Source organism: Acinonyx jubatus, chromosome C2 (assembly GCF_027475565.1).
Source record: "Acinonyx jubatus isolate Ajub_Pintada_27869175 chromosome C2, VMU_Ajub_asm_v1.0, whole genome shotgun sequence".
NCBI lineage: Eukaryota > Metazoa > Chordata > Mammalia > Carnivora > Felidae > Acinonyx > Acinonyx jubatus.
The window spans coordinates 79,219,673-79,244,480 of record NC_069384.1 but is presented as its reverse complement, the minus strand read 5'-3'; the positions used below and the strand labels follow the sequence as shown (position 1 = coordinate 79,244,480).

Genomic DNA, 24,808 nt, shown 5'->3' with positions numbered 1-24,808 from the left:
AAAGTGGCTGAAGTCTTCCATTTCTCCATCCTCGCCCTGCCTGGAGGTGGCAGCAGGGTGAGCGTGTTGATTAAGACAGGAAACCAGAGATGGAAGGAATGGGGCATATTCCTCCCTGTCTCTGTCTTTGCCTCTCTCCTTCCTCATCTTTTCTCTGGACTGAGGTTCTCTCGATCACAGAGGAACTTGTGAGGCCAGGGGAGTGAAGAGGTAAAGGAACGGCTGGGTGAGGCCGGGTGCATGGCTGAGAAAGGACTGGGAACCCAGCTTTTCCCATAACTGGGGCCAGGCCAGTTACCTACAGTAGGAGAGCAGAAGTTCCTGCTGTCCGGGAAGAAAGATGGCCTAGAGGCTTCACAAATGTGGTCCTTTGAGAACCTGAACGCAGACTTCCCGGCTGGCGGGCATTTCAGCATCTTCAGGCATAGGGTATCTGAGGCAGAGCTCTCTGGCTTCATTTTTACTTGTTTCTACTCCGTATCTGTTCCGCCTCTGAGCCTCCCCTAATCTTATTGAGAAACATGGCACAAAGTGGTGATATACGGAGTCATCCTTGGGCCCCACCTCGGCAGGTCCTGTTGTCCGTGTGGAGGAGGTAGCCAAAGCGGCAGGAGCAGTAGTAGCCGCCGATGTAGTTGTGGCAGTAGTGGTCACAGGACAGCTCCTCGTCCTCCCGCTCAGTGCACTCGTCTACATCTGCAGGGCAGGTAGAGCCTTTTGGTCAGTCAGTCCATGTGGGACGATGAAGACAACAGCCATGTACAGAGCACACAGTATGGGCCACTCCCTGTGTTAGCCTCACATAAAGCCCCAAAGTAGCCATTGTCTCCATTTACAAATGAGGCAACTGGAACTCGGAGAACGGAGGCAACCTATCCAAGACCATCGAAAGCCAGGTTCGAGGCCAGGCGAGCTGCCTCTCACGGGTGCCACTACCCCGTAAGAGTTGTGATAATAGCAGGTAGAACTCTTACCATCCCCTTTCCACAGATGATGAAACAGACAGTTGGGGCCTTTAAAGAACTTACTCCAAGGCATAGAGATGATAAATGGTGGAGTCAGTATTCACACCCAGGTAGGGTAGCTCCAGAACCCATTCTTTCTTTCTAGTCCATGCAGCCCCTCTCTCTCTATATATATCCCACTTCCCTGGGCAGTGGGAATGTAGACATTAAAGAAACGCATGTTCTCAACCCAATTTAAAAATTTGATCATGCAAGGGCACCTGGGTTGCTCAGTCGGTTAAGCACCCAACTCTTGATTTCAGCTCAGGTCACGATCTCATGGTCGTGAGATCAAGCCCCACATTGGGCTCCATGCTGTCAGCTTGGAAGCCTACTTCGGATTCTCTCTCTCCTCTCTCTCTGTCCCTACACCACTCCCACACTCCTTCTCTTTCAAAACAAATAGATACACATCAAAAAAATTTTGATCATACATTTCCCCCTAAAAGCTAAAAGAATGGCCAACAGGCACATGAAAGGATGCTGAACATCACTAGTCACCAGGGAAATGTAAATCAAAACCATAATGAGGTACCGCTACATACCCCATCAGAATTTTAAATTTTAGAAATTAAAAAATTGACATCAAACTCTTGTACATTGGTGAAGGAATCTAAAATAGTACAAAAACACTTTGGGAAAGGCCTGGTAATTTCTTATGAAATTAAATATACACCTGCCCTATGACCCAACAATGTTGCTCCTACCTATTTACCCAACAGAAGTGAAAACATATGTTTACCAAAAGAGTTGTACAAGAGTGCATAGAAACTTTATTAGTGAGAGTCAAAAAACGGACAGAGTGCAGGTGTCCACCAATGAAAGAATGGATAAACAGACAGTATTATATTCATACAATGGAAAATTACTCTGCCAGGAAAGGAGCAAGTTACCGATGCATTGCAACATGATTGAAACTCAAAAACTTTATTCTGAGTAAAGAATCCTCACTTCCAAAATATATTTTGTGTACGTTCATTTATATGGAGTTTAAGAAGAGGCAAAACTCATCTATAGTGGAAAAAAAAATCAGAACAGTTGTCACCTCTAAGGTAGATGGGACCAGACTGTGACTGAGAAAGAGCATAAAGGAACTTTCTGGGTTAACGGTAAAGCTCAACACCTTGTTAGGGGCTTGGGTTACATACAATATAAAATTTTTGAAACTCAGCAAATGTACTGAAGGCTTATGCATTTCACTGAATGTACATTTTACTTTAAAAGAAGGAAAATTGTGAATAGATATTGAACTTCAGCAAAATGAAATGCACGGGTAAGTATTTAGGAAAAAGTGTACCACTGTCTGTCTGCAACTTACTTTGAAATTCATCAAAAAGAGGGGATTAATAGCTAGATTGAGGATGGATAGATGGGTAGATATGTGATAAAGCAAATGCAGGAAGATATTAATGGCAGAGTCTCTATGGTGAGTATGTAGGTGTTCATTGTAAAGAAACGAGCAATGAGGTACTTTTAATCTTTAGAGAGAAGGGGAGACCTGGGGTGAGCCACCCATTTCTCCAACTTACCTACAGCCATGTAGTGGGCATCAAAACCCGTGAATCGCTCCTCATTGGAGAAATCTGACCGGAAAGTGATGGACATGAAGGAGCCGGGGGAGAACACTACTTCCTGGCCAGGGGTCTGCTCCGTGTCTGTGGTCTCCCTGCCACAGAAGGTTGCCAGCACCTGCTCTTCGGTTTCTACCTTTGGGATCAAAGAGGAAGGGAACAAGATGAGTAGCTTCCAAAATTAGCTTGGTCTCTAAACGAAAAGAGGGAGGGGCTGCCATGAATAGACCAGGCAGCCTGGGAAACCCAGAGAAAGAGGATTTGGGACTCTGGGACTTGAGGAAAGACACAGTGCGGGTTAAGTCCATGTGGCTGCATAGTCACTGCCTCATTCCTTTGTTTGGGTCCATCAGCAGTAGCTTGACATTTGTCATCCTATGGACAAAAAAATGACTCATCTGTCAAAACTAACTCACTATTAGAACTCAGACTTAGATAACCTCACAGATGGATTCCATATGCAACAGAAACTGACCACATTTCCAAAGACGAGAAACGAACTCCGAGGCATTCACTGAGCATTCAGTGTGTGCCTGCCACTGAGTAAAGCATGAAGCTGTGCCTGGGGAGCCAATATTCAGACTGATGAAAACACAGACAGAGCTGTTATACGGTGCGACAAGTGCTTTAACGGGAACGCAGTCACTGGGAACGCACTGGCACTCAGAAGATGAAAGATCCCATCAGAATGGAAACTACAGGAGAACGAGACTTTGTTTTCTTTGTAGATGTGTTTTTAGTTCATGGAGCAGGACCTGGCACCTAGCAATTACCCAACAAATGTTTGTTACCAAGAACTAAAGTGTGAGGCTCTTTCTGAGAACAAGAAGCCAGGGAGTCTGTGGGAACATAAAGTCGTAGGAAAGGTTGAAACGAGATTATAACTGACTTTGAATACCATAAGAACACTATGTGACTCTTAATTCTGAGTAAAGAAAAGACACTGGAAACTTTTGAACAGGGAAATTATATAATTAGAACTATATTTAGTAGGTAGTCTTAATAATTCAGAAATGACTGGAATCATCCCTGAAACATTTGTGTTTGTATTAAGACTCAGATGCAAAAATTACCTGTTTGCTAAAAGAATTCCCTTCCTTGGAGGAGCCAGAGACCCTGTGTAAATTCAGAGACCCCAGCGGAGAGCCTAAATTGGGTGCCTAAAGCTGATTTTGTGTGAGTTTGGTTTGGGAAGTACAATACGGTAGCTGGTTGGTATGTTTATTTGACTATGAATACTTGGCCTACCTATCACTCTATCATTTACACTGACTGGATTCTTTTGAGGCTGTATTTGTGTTTGCAACCTCTAGATTGACATTTTAGCCAAGATGCGTGAGAAAATCTCTTACCAAGAATGATTCTGATGCCTTTTAAAGTCATTAAGGGAAAGTTCTCAAAGGCTCTGCGTACCTCTAGTAGCTTCTAATGCATTCATTGTTTTGTTCATTAGCCTAGTATGTCAGAAGTATCTTGACATTTGACACTTCTGTTTTGAAACTAATGATTTATTTATTTAAGATAAGTGGGAGTTTTAAAGAAAAACAATTTGCCCTGGCAACAAAACACAAGGACAATTAATCACTAACTTTGGGAATTGAAGTGTAAACAGAAGATGAGATCATGGCTTTGCTGTTTATTCCTCTTCTCTGCAGATACTAGCCAAACTCACACCAGCCTTGTTACTGTAGAATGTACCTATCTGTACACAGTCACTTCCTTGACCACCATGGCTTGTTTGTTATTTTGGTTATCTGAGTTTTCCAGATAGCCGAAGTTTTACCTGACCATAATTAATAATAATAACCATCATCAGCATCATCATTATTGTTATTTAGTGTAATGCTTTTTAAAGTGCTTTATACAAATCCCTGCTTTCATAGGTGAAACATGCTAACCCTTTCTTGGTGACCCAAGGACATTATTATGAATGTCAGTCATCTTGGGGATATTGAGTTGTTTAATGTTGCATGCCCTGCATCGAACATTCCTGGACTATAATGCCTATGCAACTCTTAGGTCTCCTTTATGTAGTGTTTTATTTTGTGTCTTTTTAAAAATCAGTTTATTAACTGAAATATGTTGTAAAATGGAAACCAGAGTGAAGGCCTAGGAAAGGCGTGAACTGGAGGACCCTATCTTGGTGACCTCTAACTCTGAGTTCTAATATTGATAATATAAGATATCCTGACCTGGCAGTTGAAGGTCCTGAGCTCTATTCCTGACTCTACCACAAACGGTCACAGGGCTGCCTCCTCTCTACTCTCAGTTATCCACCTGATAAAACGGGTTTGAACTAGCTGAGCTATATGTTCTCTTCTAATTGTGATATACTAGTATTCTAACAAGTCGTTACACCCACACATTCAATAGGCCAACTGGAGGATGGTGAGCAGAATTTTCAAGACACCAATTGTTTTCTGCTGAAGAACTTGGTGAACTTGAACTTGTTTATGGTCTATAACCATGCCATACAAAGTCAGTTAGTTAACGAGTAGTCATATGACTTGAGCATTAACACTTTCAGACTCAGCAGCTTCCTGCTTGTACTTTGGTATCCCCCAAAGTCTCTTGGATCCTATAGTGCCTGGGGCATGGACATTTTCAAGTGAAATCAACCAGGGATAACTTGGATCATGGGGAGACATAATGAGGGTCTGTGATAACAAACTCCCTCATAACTTGCAGGATAAAAGACATTTTCATGATGGCAGATAAACAGTCATCATGTGCAGAGCCACACTATTCCAGACAATAGGTAAGCATGTTCTGGCTGAGGCCCATGGGAAAATCTCAGCCATCTATATCTTTAGGAACAGGGGATAGAAGGCTCTGGAAGCCTGGGAATTCAGCCTGCCGCTCAGAATAGAGTCCTGGAATATCAGGGCTGGGAGAGAAGGACCTGTAAGAGCTATTTCAATCCCCCTCCTTCTAGAGGAACCTGAGGTCCAGAGTGGGCCAGTGACTTGCTCAGGAGTAGTCAGATAACCATGAGCATTTCCTGATGGCACTTTTGCTTTTGGAACTATTCTGACCCTGGAGAAAGGAACCTACCAGCCCAGAGAGTACATGACAAAAGACATAGGCACTTTGCCAAACAACTTTTCTGGCTCGAGGGCTTCTTGAAACTTTATCTTGGGGGCATGGACTGTCTCCCAGAGAGGATGTGGCTCAGTGACAGCTCCAGTCATAACCTAAACAGAAGGGTCACTGACCTTGGTTAATATTTGCAGCCCCTGCTAAGAATTGTAAAATTCTACAAAAATCATTTACCTCTGAGCACAAGCAAAAGATTGAGCCCTGGCTTCTGTTTGGACTGTCCCATTTCTAGGGTCATCATGTGAACATGATGGTGGGAAGTACATTATCAAATGAAGACACAAAATTCATAATAATAGAGAACCATCTGGCCAGGGATCACAGACTCTTCATTTTTCTATTTCTTATTATGGCAACCATATCCTTTCAGGCTATTGTTATTTAGGGCCCCAACACATGGATGCATGTCCTCAATTTGTTTTCTTTCAACTCAATTCAAAAAATATTTATGTACCAAATTCTGTCTGGACTGTAATGTGGAGGATGCCAAAAATTACTTATTTGTTGCATGAGCTTAATGAGCAAGTCCCCTGCCTCTGGGAATGTGAAATTTAGTAGGAGAGTAAGATAAGTAACTCAAATGGGTATGTGTTCAGGAACTGTCAGGGCATAGTTATAGCAATGAAAGATAGGAAGCCCCAGGGGTTTAAAGAAGGAAACAAATTCCATCCAGCTGAGGGGAATCATAAAACATTTAGGAAGAACAGAATGTTCTTTGAACTGAGGCCTGAAAGATGAATAGGAATTAGGGAGGTAGAAATAGTAGGTAGAGTTGGGGAAAGCAGGAGTAGCTTCTAGGCTAAGGGAATAGTGAAGTCCCGGGGGTATTCAGAATCTCCACCATCCCTCCTTTCCCATCACCACCTGCCATAGGAAAGGTGTTGAGGACAGGGAGCTGGGAAGAGAGATCTAAGGAAGAGAAGCCAGGATCTGTTTTCTATGAATTTTCAACTTAGTAGAAACAGCACAAACCTTGGCAAAACTAAGACAGGCCAGCAGATATTTTAATTAGGCAGATATTCAGGAAATGTGCTGGATTATTCTGCGGTCAATTTAGTTAATCTGGGAACGATATTCCTCAGAATCTCCCTTTCTGTATAGCTCCAGGGTACAGGGGGCCAAAAGAGAGGCATGTGTGAGTTTAGAACACAACAGTCCTTACTCTCTGAAGGCTATTTTGTGATCAGCTACGGAGAATGAACAGACATAGATGCGCCCAGTGGGTTCCCACTTGCCCTCACTCTCCTCCACTCTGCAGTCAGCGCTTCTTTCCAACTACTGGCTCTGCTGACCAACAGTGGCTCAGACCCACCACCCACTCTGAACAGCTTCCACCTCTGTGGGTGGTTCAGAGGTGTTCAGAGTCAACAGCTTCTCGCAGACCTCTCCCCGTGGGCCCCCCTTCATGGGCCTACTTTGGCTTCCGAGAAGGTCTTGGATTCTCACATTCCCCTGCAGGTGCCAACATCTCCACCCACGTCCGGTTTTCAGGAGCACTGATTAGTGCCCGTGGTCCTCTGGCTCCCCAGTCCTGCTTTCACTTTCCCAGCTTCTCCTCTAGTCATGTGATTTCTGAGGCCCCAAATAGCTCTTACGTCTCATTGCTCACAGAGCAATTTCTCACTCTGCTTTCCTCACTGAACTCTGGCTGATGCAGGTACTGGCTTCAGAAGTACGGAGCTGTAGCAAACAGGACCCTTGGCTTGGGTTTTGGGACTGGCTAGCAAGTAGAGGTTAGAAGAGCAATGAGCAAACCGCCATGGGGGGAGCTTGACTAAGACAACCTGCATCACGTAGTGGTGAGACAATTGGTACAACCTGCCCGTGACAATGTAGATGGCAGAAAAATGTACACAGTGCACTTGTGGATCTGCTAAGGAGATCTCTGGACAGTGTTGAAAGCGTCAGTATGTGTTTCTAGCTGTACGTGGCAAGGCGCTTCTGGAAGGAGTAGTCCTTCAGTGTGCAAGCCTTGTGACTTGCCTTGACAAAAGGCATGTGACATGTGGAGCTGGTGTGCCACTTCCAAGGGGCCCTGTGGCTCTTGCAGGCATCAGGGGGCCTTGTAGCTCTTTCCCTGTGTGCCTCCATGTGAGGAAGCCCTGTCATGCCTACTGGAGAAGCAAAGGTCACACGGGCCAGAGAGGAATTATCCCAATCGAGGTCTCTCGACCAGCCAGCTGACAGCTACCACCATCTGGAAGGTCATCTTGGACCTTCCAGCTTCAGTTAAGCTTCTAAATGACTAGAGCCCCTCGAATGACCTCAGGCAAATCCAGCCAAAGACCATCCTGTGAGCCTAGCCCAGACTTCTGACCAAAGGATCTGAGCAAGTAAAATGGATGTTGTTTTAGCTACTAAGTTTTACAGTGGTTTGTTGCACAGGAATAGATATGCTATGGGGAGTAGGAAGCAATTTGGGACAAAGGGAAAGAGTGACATTTATGAAGTGATACTTGGAGAATTACCATCTCGTAGGTTCTTGGGGCCTTGAAAGCTACTTGGCCTGACTCCTTATCTCCCTATCACACCCCTATCAAAAAATCATGCCGCCTTCTTGAGATCAACTGCAAAGATGAGAAACTCACTACCTTCTAAGACAGATCAGGCTGTTTGGATTATCCTCCACCTACAAAGTTCTTGCTTGGCCTCCTATCTGGGAATAAAACTTAGGGGAAGATATCCTAAATGTGGAAAAACCTTTTGTGACAAAGATGTTTATAGCAGTCATAATAGACTGCTAATAATAATAGAAAACTAAAAAAAAAAATGGTAAATATCCAATTCTAGGGGAAACAGTCTAAATGAGCCTTAACTTAATAAATATTAGGCATTAATTATCACATTAATGAAGAATTTGCAATGATCTGGAAACTTTCTTAGTAGGTTATATTACGCATATTAAACATATACATGGGGGGCGCCTGGGTGGCTCAGTCGGTTAAGCGGCCGACTTCGGCTCAGGTCATGATCTTGCGGTCCGTGAGTTCGAGCCCCGCGTCGGGCTCCGTGCTGACAGCTCAGAGCCTGGAGCCTGCTTCAGATTCTGTGTCTCCCTCTCTCTGACCCTCCCCCGTTCATGCTCTGTCTCTCTCTGTCTCAAAAAATGAATAAACGTTAAAAAAAAATTTTAAACATATACATGGCGTAATTACCACAATGCATTATGTCAAAGAAATGCATTGAAAATAAAAAGGAGAAAGAATTAGAGCAAATGTTAACAATGGCTAGTTGAACTGCAGGTAATTTTTCTTTCTTCTGTTTCTATATTTTAAAAGTATTTTAAAAAGAAACCTGGGCCCAAAGCTACTTCCTTCTCATTCTACCAGTGGCATAAAATTGGTCAGTTTAGGTCAACAAACAGGGAACACACAAGAGCGGCAACTAACCCAGCCTGGAAGTTCAGGGTTGGTTTGCAGTCCCTCTGTGTCTCATGACCACCCAAATCTCTGGTATGGTGACTCCTCCCCACTCTGTCACCTCCTAACGTTTTCTTCTAGCCCTTGGGTCCCAACAGGGCTGAAAAAGAGGTGAGGCTGTTTGCTTTAATTCCACACAGATAATATGGTAAGAAGTAGAACTCTGATAAAACAATCAAGAAACTCAGAATAACTAAAATTCACATATGGCGGTGCATGAATGGTTTTTGTGATCATGAAGTCCAAGGGGGAGTCCGTGGATGGTGTGTAAGTGGATGGAGGAGGGGAGACAGAAGAGTTCTTTGGTGTGGAGTTCTTGGAGACTGGGGGAAGAAATAGAAGGGGGAGACAGAGACAGATTGAGAGAGAGAAAGCGAGGTGGGGGCATATAAGAGTATAGTAAAAGCATCTCTGTTTGGGTTTGGTTTCTCAAGAAAGTGAGTTGAGTTGTGAATTGCTTTCAATTCTTAAATTTCTCTCTCTCTCTCTCTCTCTATATATATATATATATATACTTATATATATATATACACACATATATATACATATATATACACTTATATATATATATATACTGTATATATATATATAGTATATATATACTATATACTATATACTTTTATATATATACATATATATCTATAGTATATATATATATATATATATATATATATAAAGTGTTTGTTTACTTAGAGAGGGAGAGGCAGAGAGGGGGGGACAGAGAATCCCAAGCAGGCTCTGTGCTGTCAGTGCAGAGCCCAATGTGGTGCTCAATCCCATGAATCATGAGATCATGACCCGAGCCGAAATCAAGAGTTGGGTGCTTAACCAATTGAGCCACCTAGACGCCACCAAAATTTTTCCTTTCTTCTTCTTGTTTTTTTTTTTTTAATGTAATCCCATACTGACACTGGATCATGTGGGACCTCATCTTTATATGAGTTGCACATGAGTCTTCACCAGTTATTAGATGCTGGGAAAATCATTCAAACTCTCTGTGTTGTAGGTGAATTGTGGCCCTCCTCCCCCATAAGATATATTCAAGTCTTAACCCTTGGATTTGATTCGACCTTATCCGGAAGTAGGTCTTTGCAGATGTAGTCAAGGTAAGATGACCTCATACTGGCTTAGGGTAGACCCATAATTCAAAGACCGGTGTCCTTGTAAGGGGGACGTTTGTTCACAGAGACACACACGGAGTCAAGTGTGAAGGCAGAGGCTGAGATTGAAGACATTCTGCCACACACAGGGAATGCCGGGGATTGCAGTCAACCACCAAAAAGCCAGAAGGGGCAAGGAAGGATTCTTCCCTAGAGCGTTCAGAGGAAGAGTGGCTTTGTTAACACCTTGATTTCAGACTTGAAGCTGCCAGAGCTGTGAGACAATACATTCCTGTTATAAGCCACCTAGTTTGTGGTGCTTTGTGATGGCAGCCCTAGGAAACGGCTACGCTCCGTATACAGGTTTTCTCATCTGGGAAATGGTGACAGCGATAGCGTTAATATCACAGGACTGTTGTGAAAGTGACATGAGTTAATACACGTAGAACACTTAGAAGGGCACCTGGAATCTAGTCAGCTCTCAGGACGTCAGTGAGAAGAACAAGACTGCTGAAATCTGGTCATCCAAGATGACCCCCTTCTGCACTCCCTGCTGGGTGGGCATGGGTAATTTCACTGTTTGAAGAAGAGGGAGAGACTGGAACTGTCCCCATATCCCCTCTGGTTTCCAATTTCACACCTTCATTCCCAATCTCACTGAAGCCATCAGCACAGACTTCTCATCCTGTGAGGACCCCAGAGCCCAGGCCAGTGGAGAGGGAGGGGCACCTTGAGACCCCTCACAGCCCGGCCACTTCATGTGGCAGGTGGCATCTATCTTAAGTTCCTTTGGCCCTCTGCACTCGAGGCGTCTCCTGGCAATCCCGGGAGGTGGGTGACAGACAGAGGATATTACACTGATTTCACAGAGGAATGTGAGGGAGCTCTCAAAGTTTCCATCCCGCAAGGGAATATAAGTCCAGGAATCTTCTCACTTCCCTGTGTTTCAAAGGATTCTTCTATTCCATGGGGGGAAGGGAAGGGGAATAAATAGTTTCAAACAGAGAGGGAGGGAGTCAACCCACAAAAGACTCTTAAATACAGAGAACAAACTGAGGGTGGATGGGGGGGTGGGGAGAGGGAAAATGGCTGATGGGCATTGAGGAGGTCACTTGTTGGGATGAGCATTGGGTGTTGTATGTAAGCGATGAACCACGGAAATCTACCCCAAAGACCAAGAGCACACTTTACACACTGTATGGTAGCCAATTTGATGATAAATTATATTTAAAAAACAACAACAAAAACAAAAAACAAAGGATTCCTCTAGATGTGGGAATTGAGGTCGGGGATTCACTTGCAGCCCTGGGCTAGGACTTCTGACTCGCAAGAGAGTGCTCTGTGCTCCTGAAGCCACCCTCTCAGTAAGTCTATCACCTCCAGGGACCAGGCCAGGGCTCGACAGCTCAATCTCCTACTTTACACACTTGCCCAGATTTCAGCTAAAGATCACGAGAAGGAGCAAATTACAGGTACTGGATTCCAGACAAGAGCCTGGGACTAGAGAAGAAAGGAGGTGTGTGTGTCCGTATGAGTGCGTTTTGTGTATTGCATTCTGGAAGCTCTTGAAAGCCATGGAAGTAAAATAGCACAGCTGGTGGGTCTAAGGCTCAAGTTGGCCTTGCCCGAGAGGGGCTGGAGGTTGATGCTTGGGTTTCAGCCAAGTCATTTGGCCATAAGGTAATAATAATAATAATAATAATAGCACTGGTAACAGTCATTTCCCTCCTCTGTGTGGAACTTTCCAGCTGACAGGTATTTTCACCTTCTTTATTATATTTGCTTCTGCTGGCTCTCTTGCAAGGAATGCACTTCAGGCACACATTGTGATTCTGAGCCCAGAGAGGTGACATGAGTCCCTAAGGGAACACAGCCTAGGAGTAGCAGACCTGAGACAAAATCCTGATATCCTGACTTCCAGCCCTGGTCCAATCACTGGAATCAGAGAACCACAGAAGGTCAGAGATAGAAAGGATATGAAAGGCTACCAAGTTCATCTCTTCTCTTTCTTACGTGGGGAAAGTGAGGCTCAGGGACACGGAGTAACCCCTTCAAAGCCACATGGCCTGGTAACGGCAGGGGTGTGTCCCATAGTCCCAGTACGGTGTTCTTACTTATGTGTTCATCACAGTAAAAAGCTCCTAACAGAGCTGGGTAAGCCCCTAAGAAGGTATTGTGTCCATGGAAATGGTAGGCACCATTAACGGCGTGGGGGCCTGAGCCATGGCTGGCAGGTCCTCGGAGTCCAAGACTCCCACTGCTCCCGGGAAGGATTGCCCTTTTGCAAGAAGGGCTCTGGACAGAAAAGGGGATGGTCTCCAGGCAGCAGGAGCATGGGGAGAAAAAGAGGGCTGGCAGGGAGGGGCTCTAAGAGCCTGGGAAGCGGGGCGTCCCGCAGGTGGGAAACTGGCAATGCCCACTGTCCCAGCAGGAGCGGGGTAGAGAGGGGGTAGGCGGGAGAGTCTGGGAACTGGGGCTGGGCAGGAGGGCCAGGAAGGATTCACTCTCTCCAGCTTGTGAAAGACTCCCCACCCCGTGCCTTCTGGAACTTCAGAGCCAGGCTCATTCACATGCAAATCCCCTCAGAGACAAGGGGTGGGGGTGGGGTGGGGGGGCTGGGCCTCAAACTGTTTGGAGCCCAAAAACAGTCCAAGGGCAAGAAAACACAGCAGGGTTGTGTTCTGCAGCAGAGGCAGCCTGGCTCAAGGTATGTCACAGTCAGGCTGGGGGTGTAAGCCGTGATTGAGTAAGGGCTGAGTGCAGCGAAGGGGCCTGCCACAGGCCAGGGTCCCCAGGCAGAGTTCCCAGGAATGTGTGAGCTGGCATATTCTTCTGCTCCTGCCAAGGACCCTGTCCAGCCCCGGCCCTCATGAACATCCTCAGATCTTCACGGGAAAACTCCTGCAGAGCACAGGAACAAGGACCAAAGGACCTGGGTGCCCGCCCTGCCTCTCATGGCATGTGTCACCCTAACCTCCCCAGACAGTAGGGTGGCAGAGCTGGCTGCCACCAGTTTATAAGTGCAAAGGGTCAACTTTTTGGAGATTTTGCAGCCGGTTGTTAAAACACAGCCATCGTTAACAATTCCGTTTCGGAAAGTTGCAATTAATTAAATTCTATTGGAGACAACTTATACAGAAGGTCATCACCTCCCATTGTCAGTATTTAACTGGTTACCTATGCCCTGGAGGTAATGAGTGTCTAGGGTACCTGAATGGTGAACGGTGTGTGAATTCTGAGCATCTTTTCTCCCTGCCCTCCCCGCCTACCCCCAAGTCCAGAGCCACTTGTTAATCATTGACAAGCACACCTCTGTCATCAGGCCTCAGTGTTCACAAGCATCTAAGGTGGGGGCAGGATGTTAATAGTGTCCTCTAGGAGTTGAGAGGTCATGAAACACTGGCATGAAAACAGCTTGTAAAGTCTGTCGTTGCTGTGGGCGCTGAGCAGGGACCCTATTTCCCAGCCGCCTGGTGATCTGGCCCTCCTTCCCGGCTCCCTTCCTGCACCTGTCTGTCTCCATTTCTCATCCCTGTACCTCCTGCTCCGGTCACACTGCTTTCCTTGCTGTTCTTTAGACAGACTGGCCACGTGCCCCCTTCAGGGTCTGCGCCCTGGCTGTTCCCTCTGGGTGGAAGGCTTTTCCCCAGCAAGCCACATGGCTAACTTCCTCAACTTCTCCAAGTCTTTGCTCAAGGGTCACCCTGTCGATGAGGACTACCCTGACCGACGTGTTTATTTATTTTAATTTTGTATTTTTAAAAAGTGTGTATTTATTTATTTTTGAGAGAGAGAGTGTGTGTGAGTGAGTGGGGGAGGGGCAGGGAGAGAGGGGGACAGAGATCCCAAGCAGGCTCTACGCGGTGAATCCGACATGGGGCTGGAACTCACGAACCATGAGATCATGACCTGAGCCGAAATCCACAGTGACACTTAACCAACTGAGCCGCCCAGGCGCCCCCTGACCAACGCGTTTAAATCACAACCCTTGCCCTGCCTCACCGTGACCCCTCTTTATCCTGCTGCATTGCGTGTCTCTGCCTATCGCCTTACTACGCCCTGTATAATTTATCTATGGATTATGTTTGGTGTGTCTTATCTGTCTCCCCCAGGGCAATATAAGCACCCTGCGGGCAGGGATTCCTGTATGTTTTAATTATTGCTGTACCCCAAGCTCTAGTAACTAGTTTTCCCTCTTTGAGCACACCAAAGTAGATTCAAACTCTGCTGTTCACCGAGGTGGAGCAGAGATCGGTCTGCGCACACACAGGCATGCAGATTCGTGCACCAGGTGCCCCGGCACCCCAGAGCACCCCCGCTTCACACCCATCTGAGTGTGCCTGTGTGCCCTGCTCCGGCATCGGGACCTTCCTTCTGTTTTCCATCCCCCAGAGCCTACGCTGTTTGCCCTTCCTGCATAAAATAAGCATTTGTCACACTTTTCTGAAGCTCATTTCCACTTCCTGGGTTCTGTGTCCCTAGCATTAGAACCCACTATCTCAGGAGTGGAAGAATACCCCCAGGGACTACAACCGAGATTCATGAGAAACATCTCCCCTCCTCTCGTTTCCTTCAGAGGCCAAGGCTGCCTGTCCACTCCCAGAGAATTAGCAGAGCCGCTGCGGTAGCTGGGGTCAGCCACAGCCTGAAGGTCGAGGGCATGTTCTGAGTAAACACAGAGCACTGCACAGAAATTAGGAGCCCGGGGGTCAGGGGATTCGGGCTTGGAGCAGGGCCATGGGAGGGACTTATCTCGCCATTCCACAGCAGGATGCAGACTGACCCTATGAGGCCTGGAGAAGGGAGCACTGGACTGAGAGCTGTAGGCCGTCAGAACTGGGAGGGCTTGGAGACGCCCACAAGTCCTCTTCCCTCACTGGGCAGGTGGGGAAACTGAGGCCCAGAGCAGGGATCTCACTCGTCCAGCATCTCAGCAGGAGTCAGTGGCTGCCTTCTAGGCCACAGCCCTTTCCTTATATTCACTAATGGGACACATAGGCCTTTCCCTGCTCTGCCTGAGACCGTGCTCGCTGCTGGAAACAAACCTAGACGTGGGCCCTAAGGTGCCAGTGCTGACGGTCTAGTGAAACAACCTGGAGTTCACTGTTAGGGCTTGTGTACCACACACAGATAAATCAAGCCCTCATCCCTCACAGCTCAGTCTCCATTTCCTGATAGTTTTGTAAAATAGATGTCGTCTCCAAGTGAGGATAAGAGAGAAAGTTCTTTAACAGATTCTAGACAATACGAGGACCCTCAAAGTCCTTCTGTTTTACCAAATTTTACTAAATTACCCTGACGGGCAGGGTTGCCTTAGGAGTAATACATAGCCAGGAAGCATACCAAAAGGTCTCTTCTAGGACAAAGCCTGTTCTAACAGAATGACTAAATGGAGAGACAAAATTATGACTTGGGGGTAAGCAGACCAGGGCCTGAGAAACTGGCTTTCTGCAAAGACTGGACAAGTCCACCTGGGTTCTTTGCGGGATTTCTTTTTCTGTAAAGTAGGTGTAATGATCCCCGCTCTTCCCCCAAGAATCAAATGCGGCAATACACGGGGAACAAATGTGTGTTACTGAAAGGTAACTGAAAGGTAACACACAAATGTGTGTGACTGAAAGGTAAATGCACAGGAGAAATGACCTCTCGCATCTGACCAGTCCTTTCGAAATATTTCCCCATAAGTTGCCTGAAGAAACCGAGGGGCACGAGCAAGGTCATGGGTAGCCAGTTAGTGGTACGGGCAGAGTGGATGAGAAACGCGATGCTCATGCAGCACCTGGCGATACCAGCAGGCACTTTATTATGCACACGGTTGCCATCGTTACCCCTATGACAACATTACTGAGTGAATTCCATACGTGTTGGACAGATGTCATTAAAAATTCTGCCTCGTTTGGCATTTGCGATAAGCCCATGAGGTAGGCATTATATTATGCCCCATTTTGCAGTAAGAGGTGGGTAGAGGCAGGACTCCCTCCCCCTCCCCCCCCCCCCCCCCGCCCCCGCCCCCGCCGTCTGACTGGCTCTAAAGCCTGATCTCGGAACCACTGAGCATGCTTGCCCCTTGCGCTATGAATTCTACTTCCAGCCAACATTTCGTTTAAACCCTCCCACCACCTTCCAGGAAGGTACCATGTCATGATAAACTTCTTTTGGTTGTTGTTGTACTAGCGATAAAACCAGTGCTTAGGGAGATCGAGAAGCTTAGGGAGTTGCGCTGTGAATTCCTATTTATTGTTATTTAGTATTATTCCTATTCCCCAGCCTTTCCTGAACACCCGGAAATGACTGCTACCCGACTTGTATACTGCCTCACCCCCTTTGTGTTACTTGCACAGCTTTGATGTATTAATTAGATATTTGTCTCGTGACACGCTATGAAACTGCCGATTCCTGGAGGGCAGATACATGCGCCCTGTCTTTGCACAGGTGCAGTGTCCTGCTAACAGTAGGTTTTCAATGGGATTCTTGGACTGTATTCCATAGGCCATGAGGAGTCACTGAAAGATTAGAGAGTGTCACAGTCAAAGAGGTGTTTTAAGAAGATCTCTCTGAGGGCGTCTGGGTGGCTCAGTCAGTTGAGTGTCCAGCTTGGGCTCGGGTCATGATCTCCTGGTTCATGAGTTCGAGCCCTGTGTCAGGCTCTGTGCTGACAGCTCGGAGCCCAGAGCCTGCTTCAGATTCTGTGTCTCCCTCTTTCTCTGCCCCTCCCCCACTCGCACTCTGTCTCTGTCTCTCTCAAAAACAAATAAACACTAAACAAATTGTTTTAAAAAAAAGATACCTCTGGACACAGGCAGAGGGTGGACTGGATGGGGAAAGACTGACAGCTGGTAGACGTTTAGGAAGCAATTGCAGTAGACGTGGTGAGAGGAATAAGAATTGGAATGGAGGTGCCAACAGTGGGAAGAACTGAGGAAACGCCAAGAGCGTCGAGGACAGAGGGTTAACAGGAGAACACTGGTGAGACCTCACAGGAGCATCTGGCAGATGCCAACTGAGCTATATGTACTCAGTGAGAAAGAGAGAGAGAATAGAAACCAAATGTAGGTTGTTATTGTCTCTTTTTCCAGTGAACAGATGTTGCGAAGTGAACTTGAAGATAGGGTGTGTGACTTTGGTGTTCCCTTGGGGGTTCTGGTTCTCTAGGCACAAGTCACCACTTCATCTGATGCCCAACCAAAGGACCTAATTTGCTGTATTCCTGGGACAAAAGGTTCTTCTGTGCTCTATTGTACTGAAGAGACCAAATAGGATTGACTAGAGACAATGTTGGCCTTCGTGGCACTTACTTACATTTACAATATGTTAAAAACCTAAGCACCCACCCGGTGGGACTTCACTGTTAATTTTTTTTTTTTAACGTTTATTTATTTTCGAGACAGAGAGAGACAGAGCATGAACGCGGGAGGGTCAGAGAGAGGGAGACACAGAATCTGAAACAGGCTCCAGGCTCTGAGCTGTCAGCACAGAGCCCGACACGGGGCTCGAACTCACGGACCGCGAGATCATGACCTGAGCCGAAGTTGGACGCTTAACTGACTGAGCCACCCAGGCCCCAATTTTTTTTTTTTTTTAAAGAAGAAAAGACTGAGAGTCTTGAGATACAAATTCTCAGTGTGGCCCTGGCCAATGAATGGCCCCTTCCCTAGGCTTCGGTCATGCTGGTCTGGTCGTGGAGTTGAACCATGATTTCTGAGGTCTTAGATGCATAGAATATCCGGGCCGGGGTGGCTTTGGAGACTGTCTGTTTCAACTTCCCTTGTATGAGAGAAGAGGAAGTTGAATCCCCTCTAGAAATACTCACTTGCCCAAGGCTAGTGAGTGGAGAATGACCCCAAGAGTCCAACCCTTCTGACTCCACCACAGCCAGCGTCCGTGCTGTGTCCCGTGCCTGCAGTGCTAACCAGCTGTGACTCATCTGCCTCATCTGTGCGCTGCAGGAATCCACACATTGCAGCCACATTCCAAGGAAGCAGATGCTGTCGTGCAGATGTGCACACGCCTCGAAGACCAAGGACTGCGGGAAATCAGGCCAGAGAGGAATTTTCATAAAATGAGAGCATCCGGACCACAGCCTTGGGGTCCTGCTCTTCTTCAAGCCTCTGAACTATGGAGTCAGCAGTTCCATTATTGTTACCCTGATGGGCCTGGGTGGGAAGGACAGTCTGTGTCTGTGAGTTTAGGCTGGGCCAGCAAGGGTCCCTGTGAGCTCGAGGGTGCTTTAAATCTACTCCTAGGCCTGCCAGGGGAATTCAGTCACAGAGTGTAAAAGCCTCAAAATAGGGGATAATGTCCCACCAAAGGGACATCAGGGATATTTAAAGTTGCTTGGGAAAGGACACTGGTGGCATGGCGTGTTTACAAGTTTTCTCTAAATGACATCCCCTGCGGACGGTAGGCTCTCATTGGAATGCTTATGGCCACAGAACTTGGAGAAGTGGATGTTGTAACATATTATTACCATTTTCTGGCATTATCCTAACTAGGACAGTGAGGGTTTGGTGGGGTCATCTGGAAAGTTCTGGTGAGGAGCATTAGGGTTAGAGTCTAGGAATTTAAGAGACTTTAGGGATCATCTCATGTCACCCCGTCGTGGAACAGATGAGAAAATAGAACTTTGGAGAGGAATGTTGACTTACCCAGGAGTGACATGGCATGTTCCTGCTTTATTCAGATGGAAGGGAAGGAGCTTCCCTCTCATTCATAGCCAGGAAAGGCACCTTTTCTGGAGGGCAGAGGGAGGGGGGCAGTTAGAAGTGAATGGATTTCAACTGTATGTGGAAGGCTTCTGGGTTTGGAAGTTCAGAGGCCAGAGTACTAGCCTTGTGCCAGAATTTGGAGCTCCCAGGCTCCTCTTTTGTCCGGTGGGGACTAAAGCAGTATTCAAGTCATAAATGCTGACCTTCAGGGTGCCCCAGGAGGATGAGTGAGCTTCAGAGCCACCTTCCACCCGCCGGCCACTCTTCTGTTTTCTCTATCGCGCCTCCCAGAAATTTGCTAGACGAAAACTTTCACGGGGCGGAAATGTTTGAAAAACAATAATAACAACAACAGTGGGGGATTAACTGAGTCTCCTGAGGGCCGAGGCAACTTGACATTCTGGGAGTTCATGACTCCAGACAGGAACTCCACCAGGTGCCTGTGGGCAGGGGCACAGAGCGTGTTGCTATGTTAGCATGAGTTACCAGCCAACAAGGGTGCAACGTCCTGTGAGGGGAGGCCTGCTCAGGTCCCGTGGCCGTTGGAACCTCTGTAGGGAGGCTAATGCTGATGCCTGGGATAACATTCTGGAAGGCAGTCAGCACAAGAAGAGAGATACATCTTGCCCTCCCTGCCCACTACATGAATCCCTTTTCGAATTGGGAAAAGGTGTCTGAACCAGAGACGCAAGGACTGTGGGGCACTTCAGGTAGCAGACTGCTTCCTTGCTATGCCCAGGGGTCACAGTCTTATTCTGGAGTGAAGAGAGTGCTATAACGTTTCCTTCATTCAGGAGTCAGTGGCAGACTGGGGACTAGACCAGGCGTTTCCTGGATCCCGGGCAAGCATCCAGGACCATGCTGCCCTTCCAGAGGACCTGCCTCCGTCTGCCTGGACTTTCTTGAAGGTGTCTCACAGTCCCTGATAGAAACTATCAATTAGTTTCCCAAGTATTCTTCAGCTAGAAAGGTCAAGCTTTGGGTAGAATACTCCAGGGTCCTTAATTCAGTGTCAGAAGAGGTCTTTGGGTTCTATTGTTGGACTGGAAAAGTGCCTTGTCGTTTTTTTCCCATTACAAAATGCAGCTGATGTCAGCTCCTTAATCTGCCTTGCCAGGAGACTCCATTTATTTGGGACAAAGGAATGAGTTAAATCCTCTGCTGTGTGTTTATTATCTCTATAAAGGAGTCCTAACAAGGTCAAGCTTGGCATCTGTCTGAACAAGAGGAAAACTGGTGAGAAATGATTGCTCAGTGTATATGAATTGAGAGTCAATTCTCCGGGTGGAGGAAGGGGGGTGGATAATGAAAGTAAGTCATTGTTACAGCTAACGAAAAAAATTCTGTAATTTCCACAGTTTTCAGGCCTCAGCTACTAGCAAAAGCAAGTTTTTTTTTTTTTCCACTGCAAAAAAATTCTAGATGGTTGACATGTTTGAAAATAAGAAGAAAGCAGTTAGGAAGTTCACATCTAACCTTGTTTAAACCTATGGAACCTACTGTTGTATTAAGCCAATGTTTCGTCATTTTCCTTCTGGTTAAGACCACTTTCTAATCCAAATATTTGAGGATGCCATGGTTTTATGACCAGCATTAGTTGGGGGAATGGCCTGGAAGAGTCTGCCAACCTAATGTCCCCTACCCATAATGCATCTTCTCCTGGAGTCTGGCTATGGCAGAGGCTAGATTACATCCTGGAAGACATAACTAATGTATTTGTCAGAAATTTCAATTTAGGATGATGAACACTTCAAGCCTTGCTCAATACTGCTTGCTGGATCCCTGTGACTCTGACCAGTTGGCTCTATTTTTAATTAATTTAGGGAAACTATATGCCAGTCTAGATTGCCAACCCACATCATCTCCTAGAGCATCCAGATCTACCTCTTCTCATTCTTGATCTGTCAATCTTTTATTGTCATTATTCTTTTCCATCTTATGCAATGGCCACTCTTCTAGGCTCACGTCTCCCTGTGAGGGACCAGATCTTTTGTATCTTTAAATTCTCATAGTCCCTAGCATAGGACATTCACAGAGGGGCGGCATCACAATGAGCAGTGGTTCTCAAACTAGGAGATGCTGTCCCTCTGGAGATATAGGCAACTTCCAGAGGTGTTTTTGGTTGTCACAACTGGAGGGTGAGTGCTATTGGCATCTAGTGAGTAGAAACCAGGGATGCTGCTAACAATCCTATAATTTGCAAAACGGTTTTCCTCAGCAAAGAATGATCTGGCTCAAAATATCCACAGCGCTGAAGCTAAGACACTCTGTCGTAGACCACCAATTTGGGAAAATTTTTAATCTTAGAAACCTTGCCGTAAATGAGATAGTTGGTGGAGACCCAATGTATAAAATAAGCAATACACAACATTTAAAATAAATTTAAACAGGGTGGGGATTCATAGTCCCACTTATCAGCCTCCTCTACCCCCACAGTGGTCTTATAAGCCCCTGCAGTATCCTGGGGCCCAGTGGAGTGTGACCTGAGAGCCGTTTGGTGTAGTCAAAAGAACATGGAAATGAAAGTCACAAGACATGGGTTTGTAAATTGACCCACCGCTTCACCTTCTTGGGTTTGTTTCTTTGCCTGTGAAGTGCCTGTCTTATAGAATTTTTTTAAAGATTGAATGAGATTTCAAGTATCAATGTACATTGTAAACTCACTGCTTTGCTGTGGTCAAAAATTCTGGTTAATACAAGGTTAACTCTTGTTGAATTCCTGGCTATAGAAAACAGAGACTACGATAAGACTGAAAATATATAAAATCTACTCTGGAATGATTTGGTGAGAACTTTTCCAGAAAGCCAGAGAGAGCTTAGAAAGTAGATTAGTAGGTCTCCACACCTTTTTGAGCCGGATACAACCTTAATAAACTTGATCTCCCAGATGTACTCCAACCTTTCTCAGCCCTACTTTCAGAGAACAGCTTCCCATCCATGGAAATGTTTGTGGGGTCCCTCTAAAGTTGAGGCAATATTGCTTGGATGCTGTAATCATTTCCTATTCCTCGTCCACATGATCTTTACATGCACTTCTGATTCTGACCCCCCAACCTTGCCCACACCCTTTGCAGAGAAAACCTAAACTTCTCAGCATCACATTCAAGACCCTTCAGAATCTCACCCCAATCCAACCTGATCTCACCTCCCACTGTCTGCTACTGTATACCCAGCCTTCCCAAGTACCTGATCATTACTTAGGGAAGTAGGCAAGGCTTTCAAATGCCTCAGCTTTGGACATCATTATGCTGTGTGTCAGTCTGGTTATGCTTACTCTGGGGTCTCTGCCCTTTTCTCGCTGCTTGTAAAGGTGACCTTGGAGCAGAGGTTAGTGGAAACATTAAGGACTTCGAGAACAGAAAGAAAACAGGGGAGGTTACGTTTGGCTGAGTTACACCTTGCCAGCCTCAGTTTCCCTTGTGGTCCTTTCTAGATCTCCCACTCAGCCTGCACCTAGCATATCACCCCAACCTTCGTTCATCATGTTGTAACTTTGTGTGCCTTCCTCACTGGACTGCTGCCCTGGGAGGGAAAACACAGCGTTTAATTCTTCTCTGACTCCCAGTAGAGAACCTGGCGCAGTGAGGGAATATCAGGGGGTCTCACCTTCACATAGTCATATTCACAAAGGTAGGAGGACTCCAAGTTGAAGTGCATGAAGTAAAGCTTGATCCGAAATCCCTCTGGAACAGTGATATTCCAAGTCACCTCTGAATCACTCGGATAGGAGTCTGGATAGCCAGGTGACTGGATCTGACCAAACATATTGTTAAGCTCCACGGTGTGGGCCGAAGCTTTCAACAAGGAGAGGCACAGAGCGTGACAGAGAAGGAGCCACCTGAAAGACATGAATGGATCTACTTACGTTCATGGACACAGGTCCTCACCACTTAACTAAGTCCGCAGCCAGGAGACCACGTTGTTGGCAGATCTCTGCCGCTGACGTGTTGTGGGTATTCCTCCCCACTCTGGGCTTGCTTACCCAGTCTATTCGACAGGGAGATGGTAACTCCATGATTCCTAAGGTTTCTTCTAGCTGTGCTCTTCTGAAGGTTTGTTAACAGTATCCAGCTCTCCTAGAAAGTCCCCTAGTCGCGACTCTGACATGTATCATGTTACTGTTGAAAACTTAAGTTTCATGATTAGGTAAAAGTGGATGTCCTTCCTTCAACTCAGCTTCATTTAAGGATCTTGGACTCTGGATTCAGTTTTGTCAAAAGTGAGTAACAGTGACGTGGTAATGTTGGGAGGAGACTTATGCTCCAGGATGGGATCTTGCAGGACCTCGAACAGATTTGACAAAATCGGTCAAGGTACGCAAAGTTTGGAATTAAGAAAGAGTAAGCAAAACATGTTCCCCCCTTGGGTAAGTGTTCCGATGAAAGGATCAAAACCCTGCAACTTATTTCCAGCTGTAGGAACCAGAGATAACGGACTGTTAAAAAAATTGCTTCGGGGGCAAGGAAAACCCAGTAAAACTCACAGAACACACCCCAAGTGGCGGAGGCAATGGCGAGGCAGAATGTCCACGGCTAGTCAAGACCTGAATGGTCAATATGCACCACAGCAGGCCTCTAATAGATTGTTCTTCTGCAAGACCCGAGGACCTTGAGCTCAAACACCCCAAACCCGGCTCATGAACGTCTTGCTTAAGTCCTCTTTATTCTGCTTCATATGTCAGGTCATCCGCTTCTCTTCCATCAATTACGTTACACGTTCTTATCTGGCCTATTGTTATTGTACCCTAAGTAATCTCCCTGTCCCCCACTTGATACCATTCAGCCCTTTGCTGCTGAAGTTGATTTTCCAAAACACACATGACCATGCGGCTTCACTGTGGCTGTGGGATCAGGCCTCTGTCCCTGGGATCGTGGACGAGCCCATTCTGATCTAGGGCTGATCTGCGGGTCCAGCCTCAGCTTGGGGCCAGCTGTGCCCTGACATGTCATTCTGAAAGCATGCCATGCCTGTCCATGCCTCGGCCCCCTTGCGTGTACCATCCCCATTCTTCGTCTGCTTGTCTTATTTATCTTCCACCACCCAGCTCACAGCTTCCCAGGCTATGGTGCACTCATCACACCTCCAGATCCCACAGCTCCCCATACATGCTTCCTTTCTCCCTGCATCACCCTGGGCTGCTTCAGATGCAGCCCCTGGAGCGACGGATATTTGGGTTCAAATCCCAACTCTTCTACTCACTGGCTGTGAAATACCAGATAAGTCTCTCTGAGTCCCAGTTTCCTCATCTGTTACGTGGGGAGTATCATCTCTAATTATAGGACTCCCATGAGCATTAGAGATGATGTATATAAAGGGCCTAGTATACAGCCTGGTATAAAATAGGTGATGGGAGAATAAAATGAATGAATGAATGAATGAATGAATGGATGGATGGATGGATGAAAGTGTGCCCGAGTCTTCTACAGCCGAAGTCAATACTGGGAAATTATGCCAGCATCTTTGGATGACAGTAATCCCGCTTTATCTACGACCTCATTTTTTGTGGTTTCAGTTACCCCTGGTCAGACCCAGTTCAGAAGCAAGATGATCCTCCTTCTGACATATTGTCCAAAGGTCAGCAATAACCTAATGCTACATCACAGTACCTACATCATTTTCCTCATTTAGTCTCATCACATAGGCATTTTATCATCTCTGTATCCTAAGAAGGATGAGTACAGTACAGTTAAGATATTTTGAGAAAGACTTATATCGGGGCGCCTGGGTGACTCGGTTGGGCGTCCAGCTTCAGCTCAGGTCATGATCTCACGGGTTGTGAGTTCGAGCCCCGCGTGGGCTCCGTGCTGGCAGCTCGGAGCCTGGAGCCTGCTCCGGATTCTGTCTCCCTCTCTCTCTGCTCCTCCCCTGTTCACTCTCTCTCTCTTTCTCTCTCTCAAAAATTAATAAACA

The 24,808-nt window shown here is 46.4% G+C and overlaps 1 protein-coding gene across 6 annotated transcripts in view; it reads right to left on the bottom strand.

Annotated features, from left to right (window-relative positions):
* MASP1 (MBL associated serine protease 1) overlaps positions 1 to 24,808 on the bottom strand; it is a 63,075-nt gene that overhangs the window by 33,332 nt on the left and 4,935 nt on the right. For 4 of the 6 annotated variants that reach the window (XR_008297758.1, XM_015064351.3, XM_027061213.2 and 1 more), the window contains exons 2-4: positions 22,505 to 22,736; positions 2,534 to 2,711; positions 565 to 696 (exon numbers count right to left, since the gene is read on the bottom strand). Coding sequence is in view for 5 of the 6 variants with exons in the window: in XM_015064351.3 (XP_014919837.3) it covers positions 565 to 696; positions 2,534 to 2,711; positions 22,505 to 22,736 (542 nt within the window). In the remaining variant the exon portion in view is untranslated. Of the gene's footprint in view, positions 1 to 564; positions 697 to 2,533; positions 2,712 to 18,838; positions 18,925 to 22,504; positions 22,737 to 24,808 lie in introns of those variants that run through there. The other 2 variants (XM_027061212.2, XM_027061214.2) reach the window with 2 other exon arrangements.